The 23372-nt window shown below is 42.0% G+C and overlaps 2 protein-coding genes across 2 annotated transcripts in view; one reads left to right on the forward strand and one right to left on the reverse strand.

Annotated features, from left to right (window-relative positions):
- Window positions 1-23372, forward strand: part of IQGAP1 (IQ motif containing GTPase activating protein 1) — a 131982-nt gene that overhangs the window by 70160 nt on the left and 38450 nt on the right. The window contains exons 12-18 of the mRNA XM_053582066.1: window positions 145-308; window positions 480-640; window positions 3549-3673; window positions 7398-7561; window positions 17205-17295; window positions 17493-17660; window positions 18312-18454. Of these exons, the coding sequence (XP_053438041.1) occupies window positions 145-308; window positions 480-640; window positions 3549-3673; window positions 7398-7561; window positions 17205-17295; window positions 17493-17660; window positions 18312-18454 (1016 nt within the window). The remainder of the gene's footprint in view (window positions 1-144; window positions 309-479; window positions 641-3548; window positions 3674-7397; window positions 7562-17204; window positions 17296-17492; window positions 17661-18311; window positions 18455-23372) is intronic.
- Window positions 9538-9863, reverse strand: LOC128579855 (40S ribosomal protein S27-like). The gene has a single exon (XM_053582072.1). It carries the CDS (start codon window positions 9834-9836, stop codon window positions 9576-9578), a length of 261 nt encoding a protein of 86 aa, XP_053438047.1. The 5' UTR covers window positions 9837-9863; the 3' UTR covers window positions 9538-9575.

A 23372-nucleotide genomic window follows, 5' to 3' on the forward strand; every position in this document is an offset into this window, starting at 1 on the left:
AAGCGGCTTTAAAGATGAAAGTTCCACTTCAAACTTCATGACTGATAGTTTATCCACAGAAGGTAGCTTTCTTTCATGAAAACTGGCATCTCTTCCCTCTCAGGACTCTCAGCCTATTGCATTTCTGATCTGTTTTCTTCACAGGATTGGTCGCGGTGGCAGCAATTAATGCTGCCATCCAGAAGGGTGTGGCTGAGAAGACTGTTCTGGAGCTAATGAACCCCGAAGCCCAGCTGCCCCAGGTGTACCCCTTTGCTGCCGATCTCTATCAGAAGGAGCTGGCTACACTGCAGCAGCAGAGCCCTGAAGTGAGTGAGCCCAGTGCAAGGAGCGGGTGTGAATTCAGTACCCACTTTGTGTGGTTAGGAAGACCTTTTTTCCAGAAACTTAGTCTTCTTATGGTTTTATTAAACAACTGATTCCTTTGACATTTGAGAATGTCTTTCTTCGCTGTTCTTCCCCACCCATTTTTTGTGCAGCATAACCTCACCCATCCAGAGCTCTCTGTCGCAGTGGAGATGCTATCATCAGTAGCCCTAATTAACAGGGCATTGGAATCGGGAGACGTGAATACCGTGTGGAGGCAGTTGAGCAGCTCAGTTACAGGCCTTACCAACATTGAGGAGGAGAACTGTCAGAGGTGGGTGCCAGAGTCTGCAGATGGGAGGCCCTACTTAGCTGTTACCTCTTTTGGGAGGCACTGCCTAGTTGTTATCTCTGTCAACATTCCTCTTTCTTGTAGGCATTGTGATTATAGTGTGGTCATACTTTTCATTTGTTCTACTTTGATTCAGTTCATTCTTTATTATGTGGAAGGATTTACAATATATTATAGATACCGTGACATTCTGTTCCAATGTATGCTTTATCTAATGTTGTTCTACAGCCAAAATAACACTCTCATACCCTGACAAAATAAGTAATACTTAAGATTATCCAAACCTAGTCCATTTTCATTCTTCTTCAGTTGTTTGAAAACTTACCTTTAGGCCAGATGCAGTGACTCAAACCTATAATATCAGGGCTCTGGGAGTCTGAGGCAGGTAGATCACTTAAGCTCAGGAGTTTGAGACCAGACTGAACAAGAACAAGACCCCATCTCTACTAAAAACAGAAAAACTAGCCAGGCATTATGGTGGGTGCCTGTAGTCCCAGCTACTCGAGAGGCTGAGGCAGGAGGATCACTATTGCCCTATTGTGAGCTGTGATGCCATAGCATTCTACCCAGGGCAACAAAGCGACACTGTCTCAAAAAATAATAAGTAAAACTTTCCTTTAAAGCTGTTTTGTTGAAATCACAAGTCAGCCCAGGACCATGAGTTGCATCTGGCTATTGTGTCCCTTAGGTATCTTTTCATGTAGAATTGTCCCTTTCTATAGGACATTTAATTTGTTAAAGTGGTGGGGCCAATTGTCCTATAAATGTCTCATCTGTCTCAGTGCCTGTGGCTCAAGGGCTAAGGCGCCAGCCATATACACCTGAGCTGGTGGGTTCGAATACAGCCCTGGCTCGCCAAACAACTATGATGGCTACAACCAAAAAATAGCCAGGTGTTGTGGCGGGTGCCTGTAGTTCCAGCTACTTGGGAGGAAGAGGCAAGAGAATCGCTTGAGCCCAGGAGTTGGAGGTTGCTGTGAGCTGTGACACCATGGCGCTCTACCCAGGCCAACAGCCTGAGGCTCTGTCAAAAAAAAAAAGAAAGAAAAAGAAAAAAGTCTCACAGATCATTAGTCTCATCTTACAGATCATCCTGGTTGCTTTCTCATATTTGACTTATTTCTATAAATTGAAAATTAGACCTAAAGGTTTACTGCAATCCACTTCAACATATTGGTGATATGTATTTCATATTGCTTCATATCAAAAGACAAATGAAATCTACTCTCCCCACTGTTAGAGATACTAGGATTGATGCTTGGGTTGGGAAGGCAGCTTATGCCTCCATTATAAGTTTATGTTTTTCTCTTGTCATCAGAATATCACCTCTTTTTGTACCATCAAAATATATGGTTCCCCATCAGTTATTCACCTGATTTTTTTTTTTTCTTGAGACGGAGTCTTACCATATAGCCCTGGATAGAATGCCATGTCGTTACAGCTCACAGCAACCTCAAACTCTTGGGCTTAAGTGATTGTTTTGCCTCAGCCTCCCAAGTAGCTGGGACTACAGGTGCCCACCACAATACCCAGCTATTTTTTGTTGCAGTTGTCATTGTTGTTTAGCAACACCTGCCTTGGTGTATGTAGTTGGTACCCTAACCCCTAAGTTATGGGCGCCAAGATTTTTTTTTTTTTTTTTTGAGACAGAGTCTCACTATGTTGCCCTGAGTAAAGTGCTGTGGCACCACAACTCACAGCAACCTCTAACTCTCTTGCCTCAGCCTCCCAAGTAGCTGGGACTACAGGCGCCCGCCATAATGCCCAGCTATTTTTTGGTTGTAGTTGTTATTGTTGTTTGGCAGGCTCAGGCTGGATTCAAACCCACCAGCTCTAGTAATATATGGCTGGCACCCTAGCCACTGAGCTACAGGCGCCGAGCTGATTTATTTTTTCTTTGAGACAGTCTTACTCTGTTGTCCATGCTAGAGTGCTGTGGTGTCAGCTTAGCTCATAGCAACCACAAACTCTCAGACTCAAGCGATCCTCCTGCCTCATTCTCCCCAGTAGCTAGGACTATAGGCATCTACCATGATACCTGGCTAGTTTTTCTATTTTTAGTAGAGATGGTGTTTCACTCTTGGTCAAGGTGGTCTTGAACTCCTGAGCTCAGGTGATCCATCTGCCTTGGCCTCCCAGAGTGCTGGTATTACAGGTATGAGTCACTGTGCTCAGCCTCACCTGATATTTTAAACTCCAATTGATAACTTTTGCCTAAATCAATACTCTCTGTAACAGTCACTGAGTGACAACTTTTGATCTGTCATTGTTTCTACCTTCATTAGCTCCTGTATGGCCTTTTTCCTTATCTTTAGAGGAATTACTTGATCTGCTTCTTCTGATTCTAAAGTTGGTCCTATCTGGATTTTAGAGTGTAGAACAAGTTATTGAGAATAATGTGCATTTTCTTTTTTTTGTTTGTTTTGAGACAGTTTCATTTTGTCACCCTTGGGAGAATGCCGTGGCATAGCTTACAGCAACCTCAAACTCTTAGGCTCAAACAATTCTCTTGCCTCAGCCTCCCCAGTAGCTGGGACTACAGGTGCCCGCCACAATGCCTGGCTATTTTTAGAGACAGAGTTCTTGCTCTTGTTCAGACTGGTCTCAAACCTGTCAGCTCAGGGCAGTCTACCTGCCTTGGCCTCCCAGAGTGCTGGGATCACAGGCATGAGCCACTGCACCTCCCAGCTGAGAATAACATGTATTTTCATACTTTACAGTAACTCCTAGTCCTAATACTAGCTCTAGAATGTATACCCTGGCAGTCTTGGGTTTTCCTCTGGAGTCTTCCCATTGCTGTCCTCCATTAAAATCCTGAAGTTTTTTTTTTTGTTGTTTGTTTGTTTTTTAATGCTATACCTTATTGTCTTTTCTGTTGGGGCTGGGACAGGTATCTTGATGAGCTAATGAAACTGAAAGCTCAGGCCCATGCTGAGCATAACAAATTCATCACATGGAACGACATCCAAGCTTGTGTGGACCACGTGAATCTGGTGGTGCAAGAGGAACACGAGAGTGAGTGGCCTTCCTGCCCCCATGATGTCACCATGAAGATAGTGTGATCCTTGAGCTGGCTCTAAGCACTGATCCTAGCAGGATCCTGGAGTCAGAGATTGAGAAAAGTATCTTTAAAACTAAAATGTCTAAAGTTGGATATTGTTTTGAAACACTAGGCAGTTGCTATAATTAGGTATGTATCTAATAAGAACTAAATTTTTCAGGAGTCGGTTGAACTTGATCTTTTTTTTTATTCTCCCAGAGAGTACACCATTCCTGGAGGTACTATAATACTAGGTTTATGTATAGAGTGGAGTGGAGGGAGCAAGCTTCTATTCTAACTCCCTACTCCAAAAATCCATTTAATATATTGTCTTTGGGCTCGGTTCCTGTAGCAAAATGGTTACGGCACCAGCCACATACAGCAAAGTTGGCGAGTTCAAACCTGGCCCTGAACGCAGCCTGGGCCAGCTAACCAACAATGACAACTGCAACAAAAAATAGCTGGGCATTGTGGCAGGCACCTGTAGTCCCAGCTACTTAGGAAGCTGAGGCAAGAGAATCACTTAAGCCCAAGAGTTTGAGGTTACTGTGAGCTATAATGCCAGGGCACTCTACCAAGGGCAGCATTTTTTTTTCTAAAAAAAAAAAAATATATATATATATATATATACACACACACACACACACACACACACATACATACATACATACATATTCTTCAGATAGAGGACATACCAGATATTAAACTGATTAGAACAGATACTATGGTCTATTATTTTTAAATGCCATTAAAAGACCCTTTGCCCCCTTCACTGAAAAATCACTGAGATGTGGCAGATTGATTAATAGGAGAAAGAGCATACAAATTCATTGAATGTGTATACATAGGAGCCTTCATAATGAAGAGCTCCAAGAAAGAGAAGAAATTATCCATTTTTATGCTTAGGTTCAACAAAGTATGGATAGCCATGTAGAAATATGATCAGACAAAAATAGTATGGTCTAATGTTAATAGACTGAGTAGGGAACCCAGCAAAACCTGTCTGCCTAGATTCTTGGCCTCTTTAAGCTGCTATTGCTTCCTTCTGGGTGTGGGGCAGGGCCCTCTCTGGAATGGGGGTCTTATGACCTACAGTCACATCAGGTAGGTCAGATAATTTTTTTTTTTTTTTTTTTTTTTTCAGTTTTTGGCCGGGGCTGGGTTTGAACCCGCCACCTCTGGCATATGGGGCCAACGCCCTACTCCTTTCAGCCACAGGCGCCGCCCGGTCAGATAATTTTTTTATGTCCAATTCCTTTTTTTATGTTTTTTGAGACTGAGTCTCACTTTGTTGCCCTGGGTAAAGTGCTGTGACATCACAACTCATAGCAACTTCAAATTCTTGGGCTCAAGAGATCCTCTTGCCAGCTTCCCAAGTAACTGGGACTATAGGCACCTGCCACAATGCCTGGCTACTTTTTAGAGACAGGGTCTCAGTCTTGCTTAGGCTCATCTCAAACTCCTGAGCTCAGGTTATCTACCCAACCCAGCTTCCCAGAGTGCTAGGATTACAGGTGTGAACCACCTATATGTCCAGTTGTTATGCAGAATAAATCTAGATTTCATGGCTGGTTTTTGGGAAAAGAGGTTCTGGTTTCTATGACCTGCCTTGGGGAACAGGGACTTTAGTTTCTGTGACTAGCCTCAGGGGAGAATAGGACTAAGAGACGAGGGCAGGAGAAGATCAGAGATAAAACTTTGGCTTCTGAGGCTGCTTTCATTTTGAGATCCTGTTTTCTGATCCTCAACACTGTGGGGTGTTTTTTTTTTTTTTTATTAAATCATAGCTGTGTACATTAATGCAATCATGGGGTACAATGTGCTGGTTTTATATACAATTTGAAATATTTTCATCGAACTGGTTAACATAGCCTTCATGGGACCACATCTACAGTGCATCTTAGAAGAGTACAGGTGAAACACTGTTAATAGGTAGTTCTGACATTACCTATAATTAGGTCACATTGCACAGGTTGAGGGCACAGTTCTTCACAAGACTTTTCTCATTTCTGGCACCAACTGCAAGTTGTAGGGTTCCCTAGCCCCTGTGTTTGAACAACTGGCTACAAATTTTTGGGTTCCCCCTCTCCCTAAAGTTTAATCATTCGCTAGAATGACTCAGAACTGAGGCAAGTGCTAGACTTGTAATTACCATTTCATTATTAATTTAAAGATTATAAATTAGGACCAGCTGAAAGAAAACACCCCATAGGGCAGTATCTGGGAGGGTCCCCAATACAAAACTCTGTGTTCTCAGGATTTGCTACCCTCCTGTACACTGATACGTTTCACTGATCAGGGAAGCTCACCTGAGCTTTGAGTGTCCGGAGTTTTTATGTGGGCGCCATTACATATGCATGGTTGATTGAATTATAGTCCTCGTGATTAAATTCAATTACCATTTGGCCTTCCCTCCCTGGAGATCAGGAGGCCAAGCTGGTATACATGACTCTAAGTCCCAGTCTTACAATCAGATGGTTGATCTTTTCAGCCTCCATCCTAAAGCTCTGTAGAGGCTACCAGGAGTCACTGGTCAGCATGAATTCAGGGGCAGTCTGAGAGGCCTGATGATGACTAAGGATACATACCTGTCTTTCAGGACATTCCAGGGGTTAGACCCTCCCTCCCAGGGACAAAGACCCGCCAAACTTGGTCACATAGTAAGAGTCCTCAAAAAATAGCCCAGCTGCCCAAGATAACTGAGGAGTTAACATTTCTACTTTTAGTTTGTATTTCTTGTGAGAAGTATTCAACTCTTCAGTGGGAAGAGACTTTTCCTTGCAGTGGGGAGCCCTGGGCTTGGATCTTCCATCTATTGCTTGTTTGCGTGCGATCTTGGAGATTCCTAAGCCTTGTCTTTCCTTCTATAAAAATGTGGAATTAGGGACTCTTTTTTTTTTTTTTTTGTAGAGACAGAGTCTCACTTTATGGCCCTCGGTAGAGTGCCGTGGCCTCACACAGCTCACAGCAACCTCCAACTCATGGGCTTAAGCGATTCTCTTGCCTCAGCCTCCCGAGTAGCTGGGACTACAGGTGCCCGCCACAACGCCCGGCTATTTTTTTTTTTTTTTTTTTTTGGTTTTGCAGTTTGGCCGGGACCGGGTTTGAACCCGCCACCCTCAGTATATGGGGCAGGCTGAGCCACAGGCGCCGCCCTAGGGACTCTTTAGGATCCCTCAAACCCTGACTTTTTATGAATCAGGAATGGGTTTGATCTGAATATGCCTGAAAGCTATTCTATAAAGCCAGTTTCAACAAAATTCTCATCACGTTTAAGATAGAGGAATTAAAAACAAAACAAAAGGGGTGGCACCTGTGGCTCAAAGCAGTAGGATGCCAGCCCCCTATACTGGAGGTGGTAGGTTCAAACCCAGCCCCAGCCAAAAACTACAAAAAAAAAATTGAAACGAAAGGACTTGTATTCAGTAGGAATATGAATACGAGGGACTTTAATTTAACAAACACTAACTTATAAAAACAGAGCTATGTAACCCTTTTTAACTGTTCAAACATGATATTCTTTGGTGCCAATGATGCCTATAGGCACATTTAGTTCCCAGCAAACTCCGTAGCTAAAGGGTTAATGATGACAAATTGAAGTTTGAATCATACCTGCTCTCAGGTGGGTTTATGATTAGCATGCTTCCAGATTGATTTGTTTATATTCTTAATTAAAATAATTTTTGCCTCTGTATTTAGGGATTTTAGCCATCGGTTTAATTAATGAAGCCCTGGATGAAGGTGATGCCCAAAAGACTCTGCAGGCCTTGCAAATTCCTGCAGCTAAACTTGAGGGAGTCCTCACAGAAGTGGCCCAGCATTACCAAGACACACTGATCAGAGCAAAGAGAGAGAAAGCCCAGGTGAGTGGCCTCAAAACTGTTTCTTGCTGTTCAGAACACTTCGTCTTTCCTAGAGCAAAAATAGAGGTAGGAATGTCTGCCTTGACTCACTCTGAATACTTTGTGGGCAACCTTAGATTCAGAGCACTGGAGGGACACAAGAATATGAGAGACATAGATTCTATCTTGCAGGGGCTTATGCTTTTTTATACATTTGGGTGTTTGTTTTTTGTTGTTAGTTATTAGACGTGTCTCTTTAATGAAATATAAGTTCCAGAAAATTGCACAGGTTATTTAGGTATGTAATTGCATACATTTTCAAAAGCGAACGTGCTGTGTAATTGGTATTTAGATTATAAAATACTTCACCAACACCACAGAAATCTACCTCGTGTCCTTCTTTCCTTATTCACCTTCCATTTGATGGCAGCCACTATTCTAATTTATAATACCAGGGTTCATTTTGCCCATTTTGAGCTATATTAATGAATGACTTATTTTGTTGTTGTTGTTGTTGTTGCAATTTTTGGCTGGGGCTGGGTTTGAACCCGCCACCTCTGGCATATGGGGCTGGTGCCCTACTCCTTGAGCCACAGGCGCCGCCCCATTTTGAGGTATATTAAGTGGGATTATACATCACATGCTCTTTTGTGTCTGGCTTCCTTTGTCCAACAAAATGGTAGCGATACCCATCCATGTGGTTCCGTGTAGCAATAATTTGTTCATTCTTATTGTTTTATATCTTTCCATTGTGTGTTTATATATTATTGGTGAAGTTTTGGTGGTTTTAAAATTTTTTGGCAGCCAGGCCTGGTGCCTCACACCTGTAATCCTACCACTCTAGGAGGTCGAGGTGGGTGCATGACTTGAGCTCAGGAGTTTAAGACCAAGAGAGCAAGATCCTGTCTCTAAAAATAACTGGGTTTTATGACAGCTCCTGTAGTCCCAGTTATTTGAGAGACTGAGGCAGGAGGATCACTTAGAGTCTCAAGAGTGACACTTAAGAGTCTGCGGTTCCAGTAAGCTCTGATGCTATAGCACTCAACCCAGGGCAACAAAGTGAGACTGTCTCCAAAAAAAAAAAAATTGGTTATTGTAAATAGTGCTTCTGTAAATATTAGGTCTGACAATTAAGTACACAAACTCATCCTAGAAAAAATACCGTGTACCTCATTGCTAAACATCACTACAGTCATCTTTGAGGTACTCCCTTTAGGAAGCTATGCACTGATGCCAGCACCTACTCCACTCTTCAAAGCAATTTTGGAACTCTTTCTGGTATGGCCATCAGAGCTGTCATCTAAGATGTCCAAGAGGAGTACTCAAAGGTGACCATAGCATACTCAGTAATGAGGTCTCCAGTGTTTTTTCTAGGACAAGTTTGGGAACTTAATTGTCACACCTCATATTTTAGCACATCGTTTGTAAATAAATATATGTGTGTGTATGTATGTGTATATGCTTTTCTATTAGGTATACATTTGGGAGTAGGATTAGTAGATTACAGGGAATACATATATGTTAAGCTTTGTAAGGCCATAAGTTTTTTGTGTGTGTGTGTTTTTTTTGTTTGTTTGTTTTTTCTTTTGAGACAGAGCCTTGAGCTATTGCCCTGGGTAGAGTGCTGTGACATCACAGCTCACAGCAACCTCCAGCTCCTGGGCTCAGGCGATTCTCTTGCCTCTGCCTCCCAAGTAGCTGGGACTACAGGCACCCGCCACAATGCCCAGCTATTTTTTGGTTGCAGCTGTCATTGTTTGGTGGTTGCGGGCTATATTCTAACCCACCAGCTCAGGTGTATGTGGCTGGCACCTTAGCTGCTTGAGCCACAGGCACTGAGCCGCTGTAAGTTTTTTTAACAGCTATATCGAGACATGATTCACATATCATACAATTCAGTATATGATTCAGTGGTTTTTAGTATACTCATATAATTGTATAACCATCACCACAATCAATTTTAGAATATTTTCTTTTTTTTTTTTTTTTTTTTTTTATATCCAAAATGCCTTTATTGGGATGGTTTCCCATTCATTCAAGCAGGGTGCTGCTTCCTTCTGAAGGAACATCCTTCTGTAAGCCTTGCTTTTCCTCCTGTAGGCTGGCAGAGGACAGTAGAGCAACCAACACACAAAACTACTGTCTGTGCATGGCTAAACACTGTAGTGATTTTGTAGCATCCTGGGCATTTCACGTCCATGAAGTAGGAGTTGGGGCTCTGCACCAGGCGCTTCTTCTTGTGTTTCCTCTTTTCCTCTTCTGGAGAGGGATGAAGGAGATCCTTTGCGAGAGGCATATTGGCGTGTGGAGGCCGTCACCGCCGGAAAGGCTAGAATATTTTCTTCACCCCAGATAGAAACCCCATGTTCAGAAGTCGTCTCTCATTTTCCTTAACCTCCCAGCCCTAGACAGCCCATGTCTGTGGATCTGTCTATTTTGAATATTTCATGGTAACAGAATCATACAACATCCGTTGTGAATGGCTGCTTCTTCATTTATCCATGTTGTAGCATGTATTAGTACTTCATTTCCTTTTATTGCTGAATAATATTCCATTGTATGGCTGTACAACACTTTAGTTATCCTTTTTTTTTTTTTTTTTTTTTTTTGAGACAGAGTCTCAAACTGTTGCCCTGGGTAGAGTGCTGGGGTGTCACGGCTCACAGCAACCTCAAACTCTTGGGCTTAAGCGAGTCTCTTGCCTGAGCCTCCCAAGCAGCTGGGACTACAGGTGCCCACCACAATACCTGGCTATTTTTCTATTGCAGTTGTCTTGTTATTTTAGCTGGCCTGGGCCGGGTTTGAACCCATCAGCCTCGGTGTATGTGGCCAGCGCCTACCCACTGAGCTATGGGCACCACCCTTTGGTGTGTTTTGTTTAAAAATTATTTTTATATTTTATTTTATTTTTTGTATTACATTTATTTATTTATTTTTGGTCCTACATAACACTTTCTATTGTTATTTTATTATTATTATCATTATTATTTGGGATTCATTGAGGGTACAAAGAATTAGGTTACACTGATTGCATTTGTTAGGTAAAGTCTCTTATAATTGTGTCCTGCCCCCAAGAGGTGTTCCTACACTGTGACCTCCATCTCCTCCCCTTTCCTCACTCCCTCATTCCCCTACCCCTTAACCTTGTATTAGATCATCTACTTTCAATTATAGCTGAGCACATTGGATTCTTGCTTCTCTATTCTTGTGATACTTTACTTCTTGTTCCAACTCAATCCAGGTTAATACAAAAGATGTAGTCTCCGTCTTTTTTGATGGCTGAATAGTATTCCATGGTATACATATACCACAGCCTGTTAATCCATTCTTGGGTTGGTAGGCATTTAGGCTGTTTCCACATTTTGGCCATTGTAACTTGAGCTGTGATAGTCTAGTACAAATGTCCTTATGATAAAAGGATTTTTTTTCTTCTGGGTAGATACCTAGTAAGGGGATTACAGGATCAAATGGGAGGTATTTTTATATTTTAAAGAAAGGGGTCTTGCTCTGTTGTCCAGGTAGAGTGCAGTGGCCTGACCGAGGTTCACTATAGCTTCAAACTCCTAGACTCAAGTTATCCTCCTGCCTCAGACTCCAGCATAGCTGGAGGCACCCACCACCATGCCCAGCTAGTTTTATATCTTTTGAGAAACAGGAGCTTACTGTGTTGCCCAGGCTGGCCTAGACCTTGTGGTCTCATGTGATCCTCTCAAAGTGCTGGTTACAGGGATGAGCTACTGCACGTGGCCAGTTTCTGTCTCTTTGTTGGTATTTTCAATTTGGTGAGACATTGTTCTCATACTTTTCTTTAGTGCTCTAAGCATGCTTTTCTTTTCAGGGGTGTCTAGCCTGCAACCTCCAGATTATTTAAGGACTCTTTAGCTTCTCTGTGGTGCTGAGTATTGTAAAAAGTACACACAGACCTTTTCTTTTGCTCATCAGTTTTTGTTAGTGTTTGTGTATTTAACATGTGGCCCAAGACAACTTTTACTCTTCCAATGTGCAGCAGAAAGGTAAAAAGGTTGGACACCTTTCTAGTTCTTCAAAAAAAATTTAAAATAGCTGATAAAGTCTTTGTCTCTGAGTCTAACTTGCCATTTCCTTGGGGATATTTCTGTTATCTGCTTTTTTCCCCTGTATATGGACCTGCTTTCTTGTTACTTTGCTTGTCTTGTAGTTTTTTCCTTGAAAACCAGACATTTTAATAATGTTACAGGGGGTAGAAATCAGGTTTCACCCCCTTTTGAGGATTTGTTCTTATCACTGGTGGCTGTTGTTTGGTAACTTTTCTGAATTAATTCTGTAAAGTTAGCATTCTTTGTTGTGTCTGCTGAAGTCTCTACTCCATTTGCTAGTGGTCATCTGTGAGTACACTTGGGATGCACCATCAGACCTTAGCCAGCCAGTACAGTTTTACCTTAACTTTCTCTTCATGCACTCCCAGAGCCAAAAGGTCAGCCTGAAAGCTTAGAACTTTAGCAGATCCTTTCGGGACATGCGCATAGCCCACACATGCAATGTCGGCATGTGGATTCCCATCCAGGAATAGATCAGATTTTCAGAGCTCTTGATGGACATCTCATTCTCCAGCTTTTTCTTCTCAGGCTTTTGGTTAGTTTGCTGTTTGCCTAAACTGTTGCCCTTACTGTTTTTGACAAATGCTCCTAGAGAAAAGACTGTTCACACTGGGTGAGTTCTTGGTCAAGTCAAGTACAAACAGCCTTGTGAATGTATGTTCCAGGGGACTACTAAACAGGACAGCTAGTGACAGTTCTCTTAGAATGAGAGAAACAGGTGTGTGGGAGTGGGAAGGGGACAATTTAAAGCACCACAAATATGACTTCTCTTACCAAGATTCAGCTGTTTTTCTCAGATAACCTCTCTCCAATTTCTGTAAGACTTTAGTTAATCCCTATAGTTTTTATTTTATTTTATTTTTTAAATTTAGAAATTCCCACCAAATAAATAATTGTATGCACCATCTATCCTAAAACAAATACATCTACCACATTAATAATGTTTTGAAGGGACTATTTCACCAAGAGCTTTTTTTTTTTTTAATTTTTTTTTAAATTTAATTTGATTTTATTTTTTATTGTTGGAGATTCATTGAGGGTACTCACCAAGAGCTTTAATTATTTTTTTAAAAAATATATGTTGGAAGTAATGTTTGTCTATTTTTCACAAATGATCGGACTGGTCTATTTACTGTCCAGGCAAATTTTCAACTTCTCTCCCTTCTCTTTCCCTATCCGTATGTAAAATGCCAATTCTTCTCTTTTCCATGGAATCACCTCAATTCTTCAAGATTCCATACAGTCTTTCTGTAATTATTCCCAAATTTAGTGATGTATTTGCTTTTCCAGACTCAGAACTACAGTTTTCTATATCGCTCACTTGGCACCCCATTGCACTTTCTCTTGTGACTTACATTGTTAAGTCAGTTTCTACTGTCCATAGTTTTATATCAGAATTGGATAAGAGCTGCTTATTCTGAGGTACATGGATCCCTATAGTTTTTTAAAAGCTGACTTTGATGATTTTTTTCTTGCCAGTATTTCTGTTGGTTCTATGGTAGAGAGGATTTTCACTACAATAGTGAAATGGAGAGGACTCTACCATTTTCACTTATGTCACTTCTCTGTTTATTTGTTTGTTTAATTTTTTTTTTTTTTTTTTTTTTTGAGACAGTCTGACTCTGTCCCTGAGGTAGAGTGCCGTGGCATCATAGTTCACAACAACTTCAAACTCCTAAGCTCAAGTGATTCTCTTGCCTCAGCCTCCCAAGTAGCTGGGACTACAGACACCTGCCACAATGCCTGGCTAACTTTTCTATGTTTAGTAGAAATGGGGTCTCACTTTGCTCCGACTGGCCTTGAACTCCCGCATGCAGGGGATCCACCTGCCTTGGGCTCCCAGAGTGCTGGAATTACAGGCATGAGTCTCCCACCTGGCCCTCTCTTCTTTTACATTTAGTGTCTTTGGAATCCTTTCTACAGTAGGTTACTAGTCATTGAGGCGTAAAATCTATATGCTAAGACGTAAGTATCAAGGATTTTCAGAAACTCATTTTATAATTATAAATATGACTTTTAAAGCTCTGCTCCCCCTTGTGTGTACACACATGTACATACCTGCTTACATGCATGTAGCTAGTAATCACCTGGGGTGTACCTGCACCACTGTACCAGTTGTTAGGATACTGAAATACTTGTATTTTGTTTGGTACATTGCTGACAGTTAGAAACACATTGCATTTTAGAGGACGTAAAGAGGTAGGGACCAGAAATATGAATTATAAAGAGAAGTAAGTCTGGACACTGTGGTCTCAACATTGCTGCTGTCCCAACCCTCCCAAATCTGTGTCCCTATCCCCCAATTCTACCTCTGTCCCTGAGATTCCTCTTCTGTAGCAACTAAGGGATTGATGACCTGAATCATCAGGGCCACAGGACTCTGTCCCATTCTGATTGGTCAGTGTTTTTATTGTGTGGTTGATAAATATGCTGTATAGTTGTGTATGTGTATGTGGTTAGATCTGTATTCATAGACAGGTAATAATTTATCTGTCATCACACATACAGACCTGCCATGTAGTCAAGAAGGAGGGGTTTAGAAATTTTGCTTGTGAGAGGCGCCCTCTAGAGTTGAGTGCAACCCCTGTTTGTGGCTCCTTTACCTCTTTTACCTCCAAACATCCTTTTTTCTTGTTTTTTAATTTTTTATTTATTTTTATTTATTTATTTATTTTGAGAAAGGATCTCACTCTGTCTCCTGGGCTAGAGTGCAGTGACCTTAGCCTAGCTCACAGCAACAGGTGTCCAGAGATCCTCTTGCCTCAGGATCCCGAGTAGCTGGGACTACAGGAACTACCACAACACCTGGCACGTTTTTCTTTCTTTTTTTTTTTTTTTTAGTTCACTGCTATTTATTTATTTATTTGCGCAGTTTTTTTTTGGCTGGGGCTGGGTTTGAACCCACCACCTCCAGCATATGGGACTGGCGCTCTACCCCTTTGAGCCACAGGCGCCGCCTGGCACGTTTTTCTATTTTTAGTAGAGACCTGATTTTACTCTTACTTAGTTTGGTCTCGAACTCCTTAGTTCAGGTGATCTGCCTGCCCAGGGCTTCCAGAATGCTGGGATCACAGATGTGAGCAACAGTGCCCGGCCTCACTTATCTTTGTAATTCTTATTTCTGGTCCCTATCTCTTTATGTCTTCTGAAATGCAGTCAATGTGTTTCTGAGTGTCAGTCAGAATTGCCGAGGGGCTATACTTCAATATATTTCCTATAGCATTTTTTTCAGTAAATCTATTTTATCTCAGTATTTGCTGTAATATCCAGCCCAAGATTTTAATGCTCTGGGTCGGTTAATCTTGGATAAGCTCTTCAGAAATAAACTTAACTAGAAGGATTTCAGGTTTTGTTGTCATCTTGGTTTAATTGTTCTTTCCTTACACTGGGATGAGTGACGTGTGCTGTCTTGTTGCCCTCCTTCATTCTGGGGAGGGGTGTTTTGCATTGTGTTTTCCTGCTCACTAATCCATTCTTCTCTTCTTGGGTTTCATATTATAGCTCTGTTGCTTATTTAGATCGTAACTGTGTGCATTACTGCATTTATGGGGTACAATGTGCTGACTATCTATACAATTTGGAATGCTTACATTGAACTGGTTAACATAACCTTCACCTCACTTATTTAATTGTTATGTTAAGACATTTATACTCTACTCTTAATATATTTGACATGTACCCTTGCAATATGCACAACAGGCATGGGCCTTATCCTTTCACCAGCACTCTCTGTAAATTGCAGGGATTGTGACAGCTTCCTTCTGAGTAAAATGTTGTATCTCTCCACAACAAGGCAGAGGGAAGTCAAGCCTCCCCTAAGATTTTGTGCCTTTGACTGTTAGGCAGTGAAACTTTCCACTTTGCCCTAAAGCTCAGGCCCTCCTTCATCTGGCCTCATAGTTGCAGCTATTGGTTGAGTTTTTATTCTGCCTCCTTGGTACCTTGGCAGGTACCAAGCACTCTTAACTGGACTTTTTTTTTTTTTTTTTTTTTTTTTTTGAGACAGAGTCTTACTTTGTCAACCTCACTAGAGGGCTGTGGCATCATAGCTCACAGCAACCGCAAACTTGGGCTTAAGCAACAATCCTCCTGTCTCAGCCTCCCAAGTCACTGGGACAGTAAGTGCCCATTGCAGTGCCCCGCTATTTTTTTAGACACGGGTTCTTACTCTTGTTCATGCTGGTCTAGAACTCCTGAGCTCAGGCAATCCACCTGCCTCAGCCTCCTACAGTGTTGGGATTATAGGCGTGAGCCACCGAGCCCAGCCCTCTAAGTGGATTTTTGAGCTACTGTTTATCCCCGCTGCTATTAGCTCAGGTCTAAGGAGCATGTTAATTGTGTTAGGTCTGCCAGGATCACCACAAACATGACTCTCAGAGCCTGGCCACTTAAAAACCTGAGGTGCCTTGCCTTTTCTAGAAAAGACTTCCACATTAATCTGCTGAATTGACACCTTCTGTAAAGACTTTAGAAACACCTTAGACATCCCAGGACTTTCACACTTTGAGATGGGCGAAGCTACAGAAACCAAGTATGACCACTGAGGGCTAACTGGGTCTCCTGGTAGTTTCCAGCTCGTGTTCTAACGCCGAGAACAGGTGGATAGGAGCACCTGCTGTGCTAACTGGCACTGGCACTGGCAGCCACCTAGGGTTAATCCACAGCCACTTATTTCCCTTGTCAGAGGAGGTAGCTAGATTCCTGGTATTAGAAGAGACAAAAGGCAGCTAGTTCTGCTGGTCTAGTTTTATTCAAACTGGCTTTCAGAATAAACGATCAACAACAAACTACATTTTATTAAAAATATTTAAAACCAAATTTAGTAAGAGAGAAGTAAGCAACTTATACTGTATCACCTGAGTTCCCAAGTCAGCCACACCCTGGCTAGTGAGGCTTTTCGTGGCCAGACTGAGGAAACTGTCTGTATCTGTGAAAATGTGCTTTTAAGTTCCCAGCCACTGATTTAACATCAAGTTTTAGAGTATAAGCTATTAATGAGTTTAGATTGCCTATAGAGACTTCTGGCTTTAAATATGATAATTCACAGGTTCTGGTTAAGTCAGATTTGACAGTCTCAGCACATTAGCAGTCATAGAGAATATTAACTTCCTCTGACTGTTGTTGGCACAGGAGGGTGAGCAGTGCATACTGACCTACATAGCCTGGTCTGTGACACCGTAGAGGTCAGACGTCTGTCCCAGAACATCTGCTCTTCCTGCTTCTGCTGGCTGCCCTGGTCTCCCTGAGGCACTTGAGTGTAACTTCGTGTGCTCTTCACCTCCATCGGAACCAATTCCCTTGTGGCCTTTGCTAGGTTTCTAATGGCTGGCTTCTCTGTTTAACTAACCTGTGCGTCTCGTATATTTTAAAATTCTTCCTCTATATCTTTTTTGTGTGTGTGTGTGTGTGGTTTTGGGCCGGGGCTGGGTTTGAACCCTCCACCTCTGGCATATGGGACCGGCGCCCTACTCCTTGAGCCACAGGCGCCGCCCTCTTCCTCTATATCTTATTGAGTCTCAGAAGTCCCCCCCATCATATATACTCCATTTTTATGCCTTTAATACTGTTTTGCTTTTAACGATATGCAGGAAACCCAGGATGAGTCCGCTGTATTATGGTTGGATGAAATTCAAGGTGGAATCTGGCAGTCCAACAAAGACACTCAGGAAGCACAGAGGTGTATGTATTGGTTGTTTTATTTCTTCTATATTGGTTGTTTGGGTACAGTGTAGGGTGACAGGGTACTACATCTTAACATTCAGCTTGCCCAAGGTAGATCTGGGGGCTCAGTTTGCCTGTAGGTAGGGTTAGGTGAACTGCTGTGTACATTTAGACACATTCTAAGCTGTGTTGGTAACACTTCTGTTCTGGGGTAGTTGCCTTAGGAATCTTTGCCATTAACGAAGCGGTAGAAAGTGGTGATGTCGGGAAAACACTGACCGCCCTTCGCTGCCCTGATGTCGGCTTGTATGGAGTCATCCCTGAATGTGGTGAAACTTACCAGAGTGACCTTGCTGAAGCCAAGAAGAAAAAACTGACAGCAGGTGAGTTATGGGAAAATAAATATGTACCCTAAAGCTAAGTGCTAGAGTGTGTGAGGGACAGGAAGGGATAAGCCATAGGAAAAGATATTTTAATTTAGACATGCAGCATTTAGACTCATTTTAGAGGAGATAATATCTCTCTTTTTGAAATCTTTTTCCCCCTTGTGGACAGCTATATTAACAAGACAAATTTTCTAAGAATGTGAGAACAATCAGAATATTTGATTCTTTATCTTTCATCACGTGTCAGTAGCTCTGATTATCTAAGCCTATGGGCAGTTAAAAGTGTTTATAAAGGTAAGATTTCTCATCCCATTTTGTGGCTTTTTTTTTATTAACTGGAGAGGATGAATGATGGCAAATCTTCTCTGAGAAGAACTTCTGACACGTAGGTCTTAGACACAGGCTTTGGGAACAACAGTGCTCATCATCATTAATCTATAATTAGGTATCTTTTTTGTGATATACAAATGAGCTGATTTAGACATCAAAAGGCCTTAATGTCATGAGGACTTAGGGCCCCTTTCCCAGGTGTTTGTAGTGGTCTTCATTTAGGTTGTTAACCCTAACTGGAAGAGTCCTATAGCATTGGACATAGAACTGGGGAGTGGGGTTGTGGATTTCTTTTATCTTTCCTCTTTTTTATGTCAGGAGATAATAATAGCAATTGGGTGAAGCACTGGGTGAAAGGTGGATATTATTATTACCACAACCTGGAGACCCAGGAAGGAGGATGGAACGAACCCCCAAACTTTGTGCAGAATTCTACGCAGCTCTCTCGGGAGGAGATCCAGGTAGGTCACCTGTCACCTTCCTTTCTGTGGGAAGAAGCTGAGAGAAAGTGTTTTGTTTTGTTTTGTTTTTAATTCAGATTAATATGAAGGTACAAATGATTAGGTTACTTTGTTTATGTTTCTAAGGTAAAATTCAAGTTGTAGTTGAGCCCTTCACCCTGGGGGTGTGCTATATACCCTTACATTATGCCCACCAGGTGAGAGCACAACAGTCCCCATCTTCCTCCCCTTCCCCCTTTCTGTCTTCTCCCAACCCCTACTTGAATATACTTGTGTTAATCAGTGTAACCTGGCTTATTGTACCCTCAGTGAATCCCCAACAATAAAAAAAAAAAAAAAAAAAGAATATACTTGTGTTATTCTCTCCTACGGGCATGTAGTTGTTTTTCTATTGGCTTCATATTAGGATTGAGTACATTGGATACTTTCATTTCTATTCTTATGATACTTTACTAAGAAGAATGTGTTTCAAACAATGTAATGTAATCATTTATTTGTGCCCTCATATAATCTGAATAATAAATAAATAAAAGAGGATAAACCACCCCCCAAAAAGAATATATTTCAACTCCATCCAGGTAAACACAAAAGATGTAAAGTCTCCATCTTTTTATGGCTGAATAATACTCCATGGTATACCTATACCACAGTTTATCATGGGTTGATGGGCACTAGGATTGATTCCACTCGTGGCGATTGTGAATTGAGCTGCAGTAAACATTCTATTGCAAATGTCCTTGTGATAAAATGATTTATTTTCTTCCGGATACCTAGTAATAGAATTGCAGGATCAAATAGAAGGTCTACATTTAGCTCTTTGTATTAGTTTGCAATCCCAGCAGTATTCCCTTCTGAAAGAAAGTGTTTTAGAGCTAGTAAGAGGAACAGAGCATGTGGTCAGAGCCCTAAATTAAAATTTATTTAATGAACTGTTTTGGGGTACTGTATTTTGCCATCTATAAGGCACAATTTTTTGCCCAAATTTTTGAGGGAAATGTGAGGATGTGCATTACACGTGGGAGTATAACAGGGGAGCCCAGTGGGAGCACCCTACTGCCTGGACCTGCACCCTACTGCCTGGACCAGGCACAATGTGTTTCAGTCCAGGAGGATCCAGGGCCAGGTGGGAGTGGACCAGAGCTGTCTCCACTGAATACCGCAATCAGGACGGGGCAGTGGTGGGACTAGCAAAGTGGGCCACAGTGACTTGGGGTGAGGGCTGAGGACCAAGACCCAGCTGCACAGAAGGGGCAGGGAGGACTTAGGACCCACCTGGCTTCACCCACAGCCAAGTGGCCTTAGAAGCACCTGCTCCTCTGGCCATTCACGTTGCCGTCTGGGAGACAGCCTTCGCAGAGCAGCAGCCAAGGGAGGGTGGTGCGATCTGAATGTTTACTGGAGCAGTGTTAGCTCTCCCCATGTGTATTGCTGCTGGCCCAGAGCTGGCCACTTTCTCAGGGGTGTTTTCCTGGAATTTGGGGCCAAAAACACGTTTGCATTATACACAGGCACACATTTTACATGGGAAAATGTATTAATTTTTTATAGTGGTTAGGGGAGTAACCAAGGGCTAAATTAGTAAAACATCTAAATTGTAAATTAAGTGAGATAAATTGTGTGCTTACTAAAGAAAACATGGATGACCAGGAAAGAAGAAAAAAAGAAAAGTTGCTCTGACTCCTCATTAAGTGCAACAATTGCTTAATCTCTCAATTTACATTTTCAGTCTTTCTGATGATTCCACAGTCTCCAAACTGTACTGTGTTAGAATACAGCTTGCACTTTCAAACAAACTTTTAAATAAAGTTAACCTTTTTTAATAATAGCTTTTAAAGGGCTTTATCATCCTGTGTCTCTGTGTATGTTGTTCATTCATACTAGAATTTATTCGTTCATCAACAGTTAGTTACTTATTGAGCACCTCCTTAAATGTAGAAGGCACTCTTCAAAGCAATGGGAATATAATCATGAATAAAACAAAGCCCTGCTATCATGTCTCTCCCTTGCTGTCTATATATGTCAGAATCCTGTCCTTCCAGGCACATCCATCTCAAGAAGCACCTCCTCTCTGAATTTTTTTTTTTTTTTTTTTGAGGCAGAGTCTTATTCTGTCACCCTGGATATGGTACGGTGCTGTGGCATCAAAGCTTACGGCAACCTCAATCTCTTGGGTTCAAGTGATTTTCTTGCCTCAGCCTCCCAAGTACCTGGAACTGTAGGAGCCCGCCACAACGCCCAGCTAGTTTTTCTATTTTTAGTAGAGATGGGGTCTCACTTTTGCCCAGGCTGGTCTCCTCCCACCTTGGCCTCTTTATCACTTATGATTTTTACAGGTGACTGAACTCGACTCTGTGTTGGGCATTGAGGGTATATGAAGATAAATCAGAGTCTCTGCCTTCAGGTGTTCATTTATTGTGAACACAGCGGACACAGAACTCAGTACTGCAGTAAACCACGAGAAGTGGTTCTCTGATGACAGCACAATAATGGAAATATTAAGAGAAATTTAAATTTTGTCCTGGAAGAAGATAGCATAGATAATATTTTAGCAGGTGAGAAAAAGAAAAGGCTGTTGTGGACAGAAAGGGAGAGGCACTGAGGGCAAAGAGAAGGTGGGCCATTTAAGGGGAGACAAGCAGTGCTGCCAATTGGCATAGAGCTGTGCAGCAGAAAAAGGGCAGAGAGGGGGGCTCAGGTGAAGCACCAGGGCTTGATGTGCTGTGCTGAGGAGTCCAGGCTGCGTGTTCAGGCAGACTGATTTTTAACTAATATTGAGAATCTTATTAAACAGAAACACTCATGCTGAGGTAGTGTTTTGCATATGAACTTAAGAATTTAAACAGGTGATATTACCTCATTTTCAGCATGTGAGGTAGCTACCTACCCTGCCCCACCCCCTACACATTGGCCATTGAGGATCGATCCTTCCTCTTCCCACTGCTACTCTCTGTACTTGGGAACTTGCCTGGATTTTCACTGGATCCTTTATCATTTTCTCTCTGGAGGAAAAAAAATCTATCCTTTCCAAAGCTCATTGTTCACCCTATTGCTTTATTTCATCCTCTTCCTGTTCTTTGCAGACCTTGTACTCTTTCTCCTCTTACATTTTCTTTCTTTCTCTTTCAAAATTATTTTTATAGAGAGAGTGTCTCACTATGTTCCTCAGGCTGGTCTCAAACTCCTGATGTCAAGTGACCTCTTACCTTGGCCTCCCAAAGTGCTGGGATTTATAGGTGTGAGCCACTGTGCTTGGCTTTTTTCTGCTAGTATTTTCAAGTGTATATCATCTAGATTAGTGCTTATTATATATGAATCACCTAGGGGTCTTATTAAAATAAAGACTCTGAGTCTTGGCCCCAAGGAAGTCTACATTTCTGACAAGCTCCCCAGTCATGCTGATGCTGCTGGTACTTAAAAGTATCAGCCTACAGGATCATCTTTTAAATCTCTCATCTTTGAAAACAAAATAATAAGCACCCATAGATTCCCGGATTTGGCCTTACATACATTCATAGTTTTTTTTGTCCTCGCTGAGTACCTAAAAATTAGTCTTCCCCTCACTAGTTCAGTCTCCATGACCATTCATTTCTTAGCTCAAAGCAGTATGGTTTCCTGTGCAGCCATTACTTTAGTGAAACTGTGATTTTAGATTCATCAACATCTGGCTGCCAGATTCAGGTAGGAGGTGCATCATCTTGACCTCTCTGGAGTCCCTTCCTCAAATCCTCAGCTTCTTTGTCTAGTCTAGTACAACTCACTTATTCTTCTACTTGTGAATGTCCCTTCTTAATCTCTATTGCTACTACCTTCCTTTTCCCAGCCACTGCTTGAATTGTATCAGGACTCTGCTGGCCCTATTCTCTTCCTCCACAAGTTCTCCAGTTCTCATTTGAGCCACTGGCTACAGCTCTTACCTTTGTGCTCGTGACTTCCACATCTGTGCCTAGACCTGAGCCCTTTTCACCTCCAGGTTAGCCCTTCCATCTGTAGTCTGTAAGTCCAGCAGATACGTCAAACACAGTCTTTCAGAAAAAATAAAGGCTTCAACAGTGGTTTGTTGCTTTTTGTTTTTTTCCTCACATAAAATAGTTCTGGAGTTGGGCAGCCCAGAGAAGGCATGGTGGCTTTGTGATATGATCTGTCCCGGAATCTTCCTGTCTTTGTGCTTTGTTATTCTTAGCATGTGGCTTCCATTCTCAAGGTCACCTTGTCCACAATGAAAACTTGGAGTTTTAACCATTAAATCACTAATCCAGGGAGGAAATAGGAAGGGAAAGCAAAGCAAAAAATGGCATGAGTCCAGCTGTCTCTTAAAGACCTTTCCCAAAGATCTTCTGCTCACAGTGGGTGAGCTGTCCCTGACTCCTGTAATCTTTAAAGTGAGTTCATGGTTGCCCAGAAAAATAATCAAGGCTCTGATACCAAGGAGAAGGGAGAGGGTAGCTTTCAGGACTCTCTTACTTGGATCATGGTAGCAGTATTCTAATTCATCCTCTCTCCATGAGTCTCTTCTCTCTAACCTATCAGCTGCTCTTCTAATAGTGCTGTTTTTAAAAATAAATCTGTAGTTTTATTCTTCTGTTTGAAAGCTCACTGTTTCAGTACCTTTAGTAACAGTCTAAACTCTCTGGCTACTTTTCAAGATTATTGCAATCTTCCTGGAGGTAAGGCTTTCGGTCCTGTCCCTGGCCAGTCCCCTTGAGGTATCTTATGCTGTGGCATTCCTCACAATAAAGGGTACCTGTCACTCCATGTTCTTGATAGCAGTGGCCCCAGGCAGCCAGCACAGTGCCCAGCACAGTCAGGGTTGGATAGGTAGGTTGGTAACTGAGATGATATGACATAGAAGATGATCAAGTTGGCTGGGTGTGGTGGCTCTCACTTGTAATCCCAGCACTCTAGGAGGCCAAGGTGGGTG

Source organism: Nycticebus coucang, chromosome 2 (genome assembly GCF_027406575.1).
Source record: "Nycticebus coucang isolate mNycCou1 chromosome 2, mNycCou1.pri, whole genome shotgun sequence".
NCBI classification, from domain to species: domain Eukaryota; kingdom Metazoa; phylum Chordata; class Mammalia; order Primates; family Lorisidae; genus Nycticebus; species Nycticebus coucang.